This window comes from Lutra lutra, chromosome 1, assembly GCF_902655055.1.
Source record: "Lutra lutra chromosome 1, mLutLut1.2, whole genome shotgun sequence".
NCBI lineage: Eukaryota > Metazoa > Chordata > Mammalia > Carnivora > Mustelidae > Lutra > Lutra lutra.
The window spans coordinates 167,536,048-167,548,887 of record NC_062278.1 but is presented as its reverse complement, the minus strand read 5'-3'; the positions used below and the strand labels follow the sequence as shown (position 1 = coordinate 167,548,887).

The following is a 12,840-nucleotide window of genomic DNA, read 5'->3' as shown; positions in this document are numbered from 1 at the left end:
AGGACCCTGAGATCATGACCTGAGCCCAAGGCAGAGGCTTTAACCCACTGAGCCATGCAGGCGCCCCTAATCTTCTCTTTTCTGGGGGGCTTTCTAATGGGTCACCTGGAACAAGAATTGGGGAAAGAGTGCTCAGTGATAAGGGTATCCTGCTCCCATTTCCTAGATGCCCTGGGGTTACTGACCATTAAGTGTCCCCCTGATGGACTGAGTATCTTGGAGGTGAGTAATTGGGTTACTCCTTACTTCCCTGCTGGCACAGATAGCACACAGCAAGTCCTCCTAACAAAACCTACATCTAGGCTCTGGCTCTAATTTCACCCTCACATCCCCCAAGAAATCTTTCTAAAAACTGACGTCCAGATAGAGGAGAGGACTACTCCATGGATGGCAAAAATTGATAGTGAACTGGCAGTGGTTGCCTGGACCTTTGTGCTAAGGATATTTTCTGAACCATCACTTGAGTTCAAAGTGTTGTGATTGATTAATGATGCCTGCAGGGGCCTGGGCGGAACACACAGTACCATGGATGACATGTATTTGCCATCTCTGGAGTGTCCACTCGAGTCATGCTATATCTTTTTGCTTTAGAAAGCCTTCGACCTCCCTAATCCAAGGAAGTTGACAGGAGGGAGCTTTAAGGAAAAGTCTAGCTGCTCCAGTAAGACAAGAGTTTAAGACTCTTTCAGATAATTTCACATCTTCCCATCATACCTTGTTTGTTGGGGGCATAGTTGAGGGGGTGAAGCCTTATCCTCCTCTCCTGGTGTTTCTCTGGAGAAAGGGGCTCCTCCTTTTCTCCTTCCTCAAGGGACAATTTGATTATGTAGCACTGGATATTCACTGGGCCCTATTTCACCAGTGGGAGACATCCCTGCTCAAGTCTGCATATTTTTGGCCATTTTCAATGTGGCAAGCACCCTGAGTCAGACTGGGGCCTGCTCTGTAGAGATAGTTCCATGGTCCCTGTGCACACAGCTTCTGAAGTACACAACTTAGCATCCAGGCCCAAGGGTTTAATTCAGGGAAGAAGGTAGGAGGGCCAGTGTCTCCATTCCAATGTCCTGCCTGAGGAGCTGGAGAGTGCCTGCATGCCAGGACAAAGGTAGAACTTGTTTTCCCTTGCCTTCTAATCCTTTTATGCCCTTATGCTCGGAGACGGGGTTACGGAAGGGAGAGTAGTTAGATGCCCAGGACCCCTAGAAAATATCAAGCCCTTATGTATCAAGAGATGCAGGCTTAAGAACATAGCATGTCATTTCAAATCCATTTTTAGGGGAATACATGTATAATTCAAAACAAGCCTTTGAATGATACAAAGGATAAAAATTAAACCTCAAAAAATTCAGATGAGAAAAACATCTATTCCAAAGGAGCACAAGTAGTTAAGTATAGAGCTCATCACCAAACACAGCCCACAGATCAGGACCTGAACTCTTTTCAAAGTCTGGAGAACCAGGCAGACCCTCTGGGGTCCAGGCCCTGCTCTGGCAAGTAGCTCTCGGGAGCCTCAGACAAACAGACCCAGAGCTGGTGACTACCACCGGGGGGTAGTCAACACCTGAGAGGTGCAGAGGGGGCTGCCATCTCAGGGCTCCTGATGCTGGTAAGGACTCTTCAGGCCTGTCAGCTTGAGAAGGGGTGTCTAATCCACCAAAGAGTACTGAGGCTGGGCTACATGGGGACATTAACACACGGGGGTGCCGCAGGAATTCTGGCTTTTGGGATACCACCAAAGGGTCCCCAGTCGTGGTCTCTCACCATCTTTTCCATCCCATTCTGTGCCCCTTTCCCTTATTCTCCCTCTTCCCTAGTTTCCTTCTCCCTCAGTCCTTGCCCTGCCCACTTCTCAGTGGCTCTCTTATCTCTCCTTCTGTCTTTTCTTCCATCTGTTCTTCCTCTCCGTCTCTGTCTCCGTCTCTTTCCTCCCTCTTCTCTCTCATCCACTCTTACCCACCTGGGCCAGAAGCAGAGCCCTTTTCCACCCTGTTAAGGGTAGGAGGGCACACTTTAATGCCATCCACGACCTCCTCAGAGTTAATATACCCTTTGGCTCGGCCCCCTTGCAGTGAGACATCTGTTTCCTTGGGAATGTGGGATTTTCTGGCTGATTTAACTGGTTACAGAGGCAGCTCTGGGTCAGAGAAATCAAGTTTCCATGAATTCAGCCTAGAACAGGGCTGTGGGGGCCTTGTAGGAGCCAGCCTATCCCATGGCCTCACCCAGATGCTGGAGACATGCTCATTTATTATGCAGAGGCTCAGAGAAAGCGGGTAGGGGATTTGGGAGGCAGGGCTGGGTGGACATGAAAGGAGCTGTGTCCAGGCCTGGAGCTCTGGGTAGCCACAGGGACAGCGTCACCTCTTAGAGGCCTGTTTTTTCCAGGGGACCACCTTCTTACTGCCCCTCCTGACTTTGCTGACAACAGGCAAATCCACTTCAGGCGATTTCATTCTAAAAATCAAAATAGAAGCAAATGCTGAGAAATGGATGGAGAGAACTGGTGTAAACAGCGCTCAGAGCCCTGCCCTGGCCTGAGCAGAAGTGGGCCTGGCCCCCTGCCTTACGCAGCTGAAGCCCTCTGGGTGTTGCTCCGACCTGGAGGTCCCAGCAGCACCTGTGACCTTTCTAGAGGCTCACAAGTTTGCTTTTCTATTTTCATAAGAAATGTGTGATTTTTACACTCTTACAGAATATGTCATTCGCTTCGGTCGATGTGGCCGAGTTAGTAGACTTCTGACAGGTCTAGAAAGTTTCCTGTAGGGAGACAGCAGGCAGCGTCTACCCTTCTCAGATTAATGGTCTGGGTTGTAGGGTTTTGCAGCAGAGTCTACACAAGACCTCAATCTCCACCACCCAGACCACTGCCTGCAGCTCCAGGGAGCAGGCTTGGTGCCCAGCTGGACATGGAGGTGATGAAATGGGCCAGAACAGGGACGGCTGGAGATGACCCACGCCCGGGGGAGGGGAAGGGGGAAGTGACTTGCCCAAAGCCACTTAGCCCCACAGGAACTCTGTGGCCTGTGGCAGAGCCAGGGGCCCTGCCGTGAGCCATGCCCCTTCTGTTGACCTCAGGAGGGCCCCTCGGCCCCGGGGCTGGGGTGGCCACCTACTTCTTCTCGGCTTCAGGAGGGGACTCCTCCACCTTGTCCCCCATGGCCAACGAGGAGAAGCTTTGTTGGATATCTTCCGACATTGCTTTCTTGGCTGAGTCAGGGTCTTCCGGGACCGGGGTGGAGGTTGGAACGCTGTAAGGGAGGCAGGGAAGGGAGGGCAAGTCTCAGCAACTGCACAGCCAGAGGGAATCCCGAGTTTGCAGCACTGGCTTGGTGCTACCATTTAACATTCCAGCTCCAACAGAGAAAAGGGTGCAGGGCTTTTCTTTCCCAGGGTGAGTAATGGAAGAGTCTGACCCCTGGGGACCCAGAGACCCCCAGAGCTTGGTTTTTCTGGCCTCGGTGGAATCACCCTAACTCTATGTCAGCAACACCTGTGCACCCAGCACTGACCACCAGAGAGGCAGGAGGGCTCCATAAAGTGAGCAAAGGAGAGAGCACAGGAGGCCAGGGAAATAAGCCATCATGCACAGCCTTATGGGCTGCTTGTGTCCCTCCCCAAACTCACAGATTGGTGGAGTCCTAACCCCCAGTACCCCAGACTGTGACCTTATTTGGAAATAGGGTCACTGCAGATGTCATGAGTCAAGAGGAGGTTATGCCAGAGTAGGGTGGACCTCTAATTCAACATACCTGGTATCCTTATAATTAAAAAAAAAGGCGGGGGGGGGGGTGCGCCTGGGTGGCTCAGTGGGTAAAGCCTCTGCCTTCAGCTCAGGTCATGATCTCAGGGTCCTGGGATTGAACCCCACATTGGGCTCTCTGCTCAGCAGGGAGCCTGCTTCCCCCTCCCTTTCTACCTGCCTCTCTACCTACTTGTGATCTCTCTCTCTCTCTCTGTCAAATAAATAAATAAAATCTTTAAAAAGGGGGGGGCAATGTGGACACAGACACACAGACAGGAGAACATCACGTGAAGCCTGGAGTAATAATGCTGCCATAAAGCCAAGGAACTACCAGAAGCCCAGAGAATGGCCTGGAGCCAGGCCTTCCCTAGCACCCTAGCACTTCCCTGCCTGCACCTCTGTCTGTGGCCTCCAGAACCATGACACAATACATTTCAGTTTAAGCTACTCAGTGTGTGGACCACTGTTACAGGAGTCTTAGGAAACTAATGAATAGGAGACAGGACAGGCCCTTTTATTCATTGTTTCTTCCTATCTATTGAGCCCCTCCTATGCCACTTTCTTGAGGGCAGCTCATTTCAGGGACAAAAGACAAGCAGGGGAGGGGAGAGGAGGGCATCCTCCATTGTTTAGAAAACCCTAGAAAGATAAAAAATGGAGATATGGGCTGAGCTGTCTCCCCTGCTCCTGGTCCCAGGTGGACAGAGGTGTTAGGGAGTAGATCCTGGGAGTGAGTCTCTTGGGACTTCCTGAGCACCATGGTGGTGCTAAGGGCTCTTCCTCCTGTCCCCAACCCCATGTCCACCCCCCCGGATGGGTCACAGCTCAGCATTTCCTAGAAACTCAAAGCACAAGTAAATGGAGAAATGAGAGTCCAGCCAAGTGGGACACTGGAAAGGGAACCCTAGGTAAGAGCTACCGATAGCAGGTTACACAATGAGAGTGTCAGGGTGACCAGGATGCGGGCAGCATTGGCAGTGTCCCCAGGTGAGGCCCTCCACCAGGCCTGGGGCTGTGTTGGCAAATGAAACATGCTGGCAGCTGGGGAGATGGCCTTCTCTGCCTGGCCCTGGGCAGATGGAGAATGGGACCTGGTATTACCAGAGTGGGGAGGGTGGGCTCTGGAGACCAAATCAGCCCCTCTCCTTCCCCCTCCCTCAGCCGCAAGCACACACAGAGCATCTTCCCTAACCCTCCACTTTTAAGTTGTGATTGAAAGTACATAACAGGGGTGCCTGGGTGGTTCAGTGGGTTAAGCCTCTGTCTTCAGCTCAGGTCATGATCCCAGAGTCCTGGGATCAAGTCCCGCATCGGGCCTCTGCTCGGCAGGGAGCCTGCTTCCTCCTCCTTTCTCTGCCTACTTGTGATCTCTCTCTGTCAAATAAATAAAATCTTTAAAAAAAAAAAAAAAAGAAAGTACATAACATAAAATAGACCCACTTGCTAATGCCTAGCTCTGCGGTGTTAAGTACACTCACATGGCTGTGCCGCCATCACCACTATCTACCCCGACTTTTTCATTTCCCAAACTGAAACTCTGTCCGCATTAAACACCAACTCCCCATTGTTCCTCCCCCAGCCCCTGACAGCCACCACCCTCCTTTCGTCTCTGTGCATTTGATCTCTAGGGACCTCAGGTAAATGTTTGTCCTCTTGTTAAGGGGTCATTTCACTGAGCATAATGTCCTTGAGTCACATCCGTGTTGTGGCCTATGCTAGGATTTCCTTCCATTTTAAGGCTGGGCAATATTCCACTGTATGCACAGACTACATTTTCTTTATCCATTCATCCACTGATGGACGCTTGGGTTGCTTCCTTGAATAGTGCTGCTATGAACACAGGTATACAAATACCTCTTCGAAACCCCACTTTCAATTCTTTTAGTATCTACCCACAACTGAAATTGTTGGATCATAATTCTGTGTTTGACTTTTTGAGGACACACCGTACTGTTCTCCACAGCTGCTGCGCCGTGTCACAGTCCTGCCTGCAGCACATGTGCGTTCCAGTGTCTCCACAGCCTCACCAAAACGTGCTGGTTTTGCTAATTTGATGGTAGCCATCCTAATGGGTATGAGGTGGTATTTCGCTGTGGTTGTGACTTGCATTCTTCTAAGGATCAGTCCCCTTCACTCATTTTCTCATTGACTTCCGTATCTTTGGATCGGCCAAGATGAAGCACGTAGAGATCGTGTTCACTTCCAATCCCCAGTGCTGAGCATGAACCTGGGCAGGCACTCGGAGTGGCAGGACTTTTATGTTAAAAGTGGGGGCTGCTTCCAGGGAGAGGAGCCTCCCATCACTGAAGGCACATGAGGGGTGGGCTGGATGACCAGGGTGGCTGGTTATCAGTGGACACTCTGTCAAGCAGCCCTTCTTCAGTCTGAACTGACCTCTGCCTCCAGGGATAAAAATCAGCTCTAGGTCATCATTCAATGAAAATGTCCAAGAGGGTTCTATGTGCCGGGCCCTGGGGCTGAGCAAAGGACACAAAGAAAGGGAGAAAGGACATGTGATACAGGACACCCGGCCTTTGAGGCTGGCCCGGCTTAACAGGTGCAGAGGGACCTGCAGCCCCTTCCCCACCCATGGCCTGCTCCTCAGGGCAGAGCTGGCTTGTCAGGCCTGCATGAATCTCCCCTCAGCTGTCCTTCGCCTGGCCTGCCCCTCCCCTTCTGCTCTGCCACAACCCATCTACTCCCAGCAGGGAGCCACCTCATTCTCTGCTGGGGCTTGCGAGGCCTCAGTGGGGAGACTTGCCTCCCTGGGCAGCCAAGCTCCTTCGCTGGCCGCAGACAGATCTAGCTCTTCTTCCTGCTCACAGCCCTTGCTCCTCCATGGTGGACTCACAGACCCTGAGCCCAGACTGAGGGCTGTCTCTGTGGCTGCCCCCCCTGAGTGCCCAGTGAGCAGCCCAGGCCTTCCGGATCTGTCCTCCAGTTCTGCCCACCTCACTGCATTTACTCTGTAGACATGTCTCCTCTCCCTCTCACGTTCCTGCCTTGAATCCTTGCACTAGAGCTGTACAAAACCAAGCACACTGAAAGTCTACCCTGGCAAGGAAGAAATGATTTCCACCCAGGGACAGTGAGGGCAACCTCCCGCCAGAGCTCTGGATAGGAGGGTCCCTGCCAGCTCCCTCTTGTAACAGAGGACCCAGAAATGAAAACACTAGAACTCCAGAAACTGCATCTCCCTTGTGCTACACCGCAAGCTCTGACTTCTAAGATGCTTTTTCAACAAAGTGGTTGACCATGCTGGCACTTTCCACATGCACTGACCATACACCTCTCAAAACTAAAAGTGAACATTTGCTCTACTTCTTCCAAACCACCGCTTGGCGGCTGAGCTTACTGCGAACCTCCATTCTGTCATCCTTCCCCATCTAGGGGCCAACTAATTGGTTAGCCTTCCAGGAACACATCCAAGTTACATATTTTGGGGAAAAGTGGACAGGCCGAACACAGAGGTTTGCCCTTCAGGCTGATCACCACTTGCTGGGTATAGCCGAACAAGCAGCTGCCTGAGCCACGTTGATCCACCTTGTTCGTAAGGATCTCACCAAAAGTCTCACAAGCGATCTCACCCAGTGTCTTCCTTAAAGTTAGATACTCTAGGCTGACAGCGTCTCACTACTATTCCAGTTACCCTGCTGGAAGAGGAATCGGACGAGTGGCTGGCTGTAGAACACGTCCAGAAATTCTTTGACACCCCTCCCATCGAGAGGCGCGTGGCTGGCCCTAGGGACCCACAGGCAGTGCAAGCGGACGCTACCTGACTTAGGAGGAAACACAGCTCCCACCTGGCTGCATCTCAGGACACTCCTCGCTTTGGAACCCAGCTGCCATATCTGAGGAAGCCCAGGCCACACGGAAAAGCCAGGTGTAAGTGTTCGGGCTGCAAGTGCAGGGACCGCCACGCATGGGAATGAGCAAGTCTTTGAGATGACTCCGGCCACTGTCATGTTCTGACATGACCACATGAGAGAACCCAAGCAAGAACTACCTAGCTGAGCCCCTCAGCCCCCAGACCCTCAGAGACAATATTGGGAAATGGCTGTGTGGTTTTACACCACTGAGCTTGAGGTGGTTCCTTTCACAGATGTAGATAAAAGAACTGTTGTTATGGCAACATTTTCTTGTCGAATTCCATTCCCTTTTTTCTCTAAGTGCCTTTAAACTGCCAACTTAATAGGCCATTCTAGAATTAAGAGGAGTCCTACTGGTTTATAGTCTCAGGAATCCTCCCCTTTCTACTTTTGAAAACCTGGACTGTGCACACATGAGTGTGTCTGTGTGTGTCTGTGTGTTTGTGTGTCTCTCTGTGTATGTGTCTGTGTGTGTGTATATGTGTGGGTTTTTGTCTGCATCTGTGTGTGCGTCTGTGAATCTGCGTGTGTCCATGTGTGTGTAGTTTGTTAATTCTCTCTCCACCATTCCTCAAAACTTACTGAAATCTTCAAGTTGTGAGCATGAAGTCCTTTCCGAACCCTTGCATATAACAATCAGGAGCCTAGAATTCATTAAGTAACAGTGATAGCAGTCACAACTGTAATTTGTAACGTGTCAATAGGTGGTAGTGATGTGCCAGGATCTCACACATGCCTGACTCATCCAATCCTCAGGACCCAGTGCAATGAAAACTATGCTAATTCTTGCTCTATGGACAAAGCAGCTGAGGCAGAGAGCAGGTCCTTTTAAGGACACTGGAAGCCAAATAAAGAGCTACATCTGCTTGTAACTAGTTTGGGCCTCTCTCACTCCCCTTCTACCACACGCCCAAACACCCCATTAGTCAAATGTCTCTGAAAATGCCTTTGCTTGCTGTCTTCGGCACCTTCCAGTGGCTTCCACTCATCCTCAGTTTGGGCCTTCTGGATGGCATCCTCCCATCCCCTCTGTTTTTGGTATAGTACTTTCTTGAACCTGAGCAGACCCAGAGCCTCCATTTCTCTTTTTCCCTGGGACTGTCAGTAAGCTACCCCAAGCCGTCCTCCAGTCTCAGGTGGTGGGGGCTCAGTGACTTTGCTCTCTGCACCTGGCAGCATCTGCCCTTCCTGATGTCTCTGGGCTCCTGGGGACCCTGCCTTCTCTACTAAGTTGGCCAGGGTGTGACCGCTACAGTTCCTCCTAGAGGAACCTCTTTAGGGTCTGGCAGACGTTCTGGCATGGCTTGAACTCAGTGCGCTGGGGAAAAACTGACTCCAGGACTCCTAGAAAGCTGAGGGGCCCGGTGGGAGTGGGGTAGGGTTGCTGTCTGGACTTTCCATGCTAGGGGTGCAGGCACAGGCAGCCCCTATGTTTAGGCAGGTAATGCTTTGTATATGTGTTTGCTCCTCACTTTGTTTTTTTTTAAGCTTTTATTTATTTCACAGATAGAGAGACAGAGAGAGCAGCAGCACAAGCAGGGGGATTTGGAGAAGGAGAAGCAGGCTTCCCGCTGATCAGGGAGCCCCACTCGGGGCCTGATCCCAGGACCCTGGCATCATAACCTGAGCCTAAAGGCAGTCAGTTAATGACTGAGTCACCCAGGTGCCCTCACTTTATAGTTTATATGACACTTTGGCAAACACACTTTCATAAGAGGTGGGAATTATCGTCCTCATTCTAAAGGTGAGGACAGTGAGGATTAGGGAGGCAAGTGGTCCCCCAGCCTATAAAGACCAGAGTTGGGGCTCCTGACTTTTCTTGGGACCCCTGACCCAGTAAGGTTTTTCACTGTACAGCCCAGGCATTTCAGAATCCACTCCTAACATAGCCTCCAGCAATGTCATAAACTGTGGACTCCTTCCCTGGACGAGGCTGCGTGCTTCTTGAGCTAAGAGACCAAGCCTTGTTCATCTCACCCAAGCTGGGCCTGGGAGGCATTCAATAGATGGGTGTCACCTGGTTGAAAAGCCTACACTCAGTGGCCAAGAGGCAGCCTCAAGCCAGCACCACCCCACTTCCCTTCCCAAGGGCCTGAGCTCACTTCATGAGGGAGCCTTATCTACGTGGCCCTGCTGTAAACAGAGGACAGGGATTACACACAAGATGGGGTAGGGCATGATGGGGAAAAAGGTGGAGGTATCGCTAGGACGCCTACCTAAACGTGTCTTCATGATTTCCAGCACCGCGCAAACCATCCCACGTTCCCCTTTCTCCAGAGGGACCTTCTCTCCAACTTGTGTTTCAGAGAAACCAACAGCATGACCTCACTCCCCCTTGCTAACCTGAGAAGTCTTCTGCTTGCTGCCAGCTTCTGTCCTCACCAGTGTCCCTCCCATAATGAGTGTCCCTCCCTGTGCCTGCCCTGCATCCTAAGTTTTTCCCATTTTACCTAAACTTGTAGTTGTCTGGCAGGAAGTAGCCCATCTTGCAGTCTCGTCGAGCCTGGAAGATCTGTTTCAGCAGATTCTGCCTACTGAAGCCATATCCATTCAAAACACAGCCACCAAAAAGGAGCTTCCCCCCGGCGAACATCTGTGGATACACAGGAAGCACACGATGGGAGGGGCCCTCAGCACACCAGCACTGAATCTCAGGCCCGTGCCCTGGGCCCTCAGAGCTTGTGCCAGAAGCCAGGCCTTTCTCTGGTGGTTTTGGTGGTGGGGGAAAGGGTGTTGCCTTCCCCAAGCTGCCCAGTCAGGTGTGGCTGAGCCTGTTCCCCATCCAGGCCTCTCAAGTCAGAGGGCAGCCCCACCATTCCAACCTTTGCCCCTGCCAGCCCACCTGCTCAGATGCCCCTTCACACACAAGCGCCCCAGCGTCCTGGGGCCAGAAGGGTTTCTTCCTGCTCAGAGGGTCCCACCACACCCACCCACAGCTGGCTGGCCCACTTATCCCTGTGCACTGATCAGCTGGTCCCATGGGATGGGAGCCTCTGGAGGGCAGGGATCTTGTCCTACTGCTCTCTGTACCCCCACTCTCTAATGTCAGTCTCAGCAAGTAGACATCTGTCTAGGGATTTCTGTGCAAGGATATCCATTAGCGTGTTATTTTTTATGTAAACCTACCCAGAAATAACCTAAATGTCCAACAAAAGGCTCACAGGCAGAGAAATCAAATGACAGATTCTCATGTAATGGTTAAAATCACAATTACAAAAGCGGGACCCCAAAGTCAGAAAAAAGACTGAAAAAGCTAGAGGCACACCACAGGGATGGCCCAGATGTTCTGATTGTGTTGGATCTAGCAGGAGCCCGGTACATACATGCTGCATGAACAAATGAGGCAATCTGTGTAATATGGGGAAGTCATTATTTTCTCAATTGTATATTCTAAATTTTCTATAATGCGGGGCGCCTGGGTGGCTCAGTGGGTTAAGCCGCTGCCTTCGGCTCAGGTCATGATCCCAGGTCCTGGGTTCGAGCCCCGCATCGGGCTTTCTGCTCAGCGGGGAGCCTGCTTCCTCCTCTCTCTCTGCCTGCCTCTCTGCTTACTTGTGATTTCTCTCTGTCAAATAAATAAATAAATAATCTTTAAAAAAAAATTATAAATTTTCTATAATGCATATATGTGTGTATATATATATATATTTTTTTCTTTTTTTACAATGCCCTGTTTTTGGTAAAAAGTTAACTTACAAACAGATGGAAGAAAGGAGCACTTGGGTGGCTCAGTCAGTTAAGTGTTCGACTCCTGATTTTGGCTCAGGTCATGATCTCAGGGTCCTGGTATCAAGCCCTGCATGGGGCTCCATGCTCAGTGGAGAGTTTGCTTGAGGATTCTTTCTCTCTTCCTCCCTCTATCCCTCCCCGACCCCTCAAATAAATAAATAAATAAATAAATCTCTAAAACAAAACAAAACAAACCAGATGAAGAGAATTTGGTTCTCTAGGTTGGGTATGGCCTGCTCCCTTGAGTCTTCCAGGATGAGGGACGCATGGGGTCAGGCAGGAACAGGAGACTGGACTCCCGCCCTGACTCTGTGTGTTGGGTGACTCTCAGGCCTTCAGCTCTCTGGGCCTCAGATTTCACAAATGCTCTCTCCTTTCCCCTCCCATTTCTGATTCCACAAGGGTAGGGACTGCAGGAGACTATGTTGGCAAGCGGTTGGCGCTGCATCCCCGGTGGGCCCCAGCTCACCAGAATCATCCCCGGCAACACAGCATACTTCTTCACCAGCAGGGGTGGGTCCTTCTGGAGGGAGCTGTCCAGGTCATACCGCAGCAGGCGGTAGGGGTCATGCCGACACTGCCAAGACAGAAGTAAGTGCCCATCCATCCTACACCAAGAGGATGCACTGATTCCTGTATTCTCAGGCTAGCCAGGTTCCTGTGAAGTCCCGGAGCCCCATTCAACACTGCCTCCCATCTCCTGTTCAATGGGCTGTTCAATCCCCGCACACACACACACACCCCATGACCATTGCCACGACCATCTAGGCATCTGGGTCTATCTAGGGCCTTTTGCTGGTGAAGGGTGTCATGGAGATGACTGCCCCTCTCCACATGACAGCCACTAGCTCCACCCTCTAGGGTCTGCAGGACTTGACTGTTCCCTCTGCCTGGAAGAAGTCCTACTGGAGATTTGAAGGCATACCATATTCATGGGTGTCCCTATTTTCAGGATTCCTCCACCCTCTACCCACTGCTGGCTGCCCCTCTGGACAGTTCCCTGTCATTAGATCCAGTGCCGGGACCTGAGTCAAACCTACATCACAAGGTGAGGCCTCGTCAATCCAGAGTAAAGCTGGTCTCTTTCCCCTCCTTCTTTCTGGATGTTACAAACCCTTTAAAATGGCTAATGTATAATGTTTCCTGATTTTATCTGCCTTTTATTCCAGGTGCCTCCAGCTGTCCTGCCTGATGTTTCAACTTAAAATGTGAAATCCAGAACTGTATCTGGCATTCTAGCTTTCAGAGCAAGACAATATTAGGGAACATTTCAGCCTTAATCACATACACTGGAATGGTGAAACCAGAGTCGCTATGAAACCTGACACCTCTCTCCAGATCCATCCTCCACATCCCTCAAATCCCACTGCCCACTCCTCCCTCAGATTCAAGGTCAGGGCCTATGCTACTCATGCTGGGCTGGACTGCTGTGCATCCTATGCTTACAGATAACTAATGGCCTCGAGGTAGACTAAAGGCACCTCTAAGTTCCCATGTGGG

The 12,840-nt window shown here is 51.1% G+C and overlaps 1 protein-coding gene across 1 annotated transcript in view; it reads right to left on the bottom strand.

The window, feature by feature from the left end:
- Nucleotides 1–1,223: 1,223 nt before the first annotated feature.
- The window catches only part of C1H3orf20 (chromosome 1 C3orf20 homolog), an 87,969-nt gene continuing 76,352 nt past the window's right edge, over nucleotides 1,224–12,840 (bottom strand). The window contains 4 exon segments of the mRNA XM_047743810.1: nucleotides 1,224–2,454; nucleotides 3,114–3,248; nucleotides 10,062–10,204; nucleotides 11,810–11,917. Of these exon segments, the coding sequence (XP_047599766.1) occupies nucleotides 2,358–2,454; nucleotides 3,114–3,248; nucleotides 10,062–10,204; nucleotides 11,810–11,917 (483 nt within the window). The 3' untranslated portion in view covers nucleotides 1,224–2,357.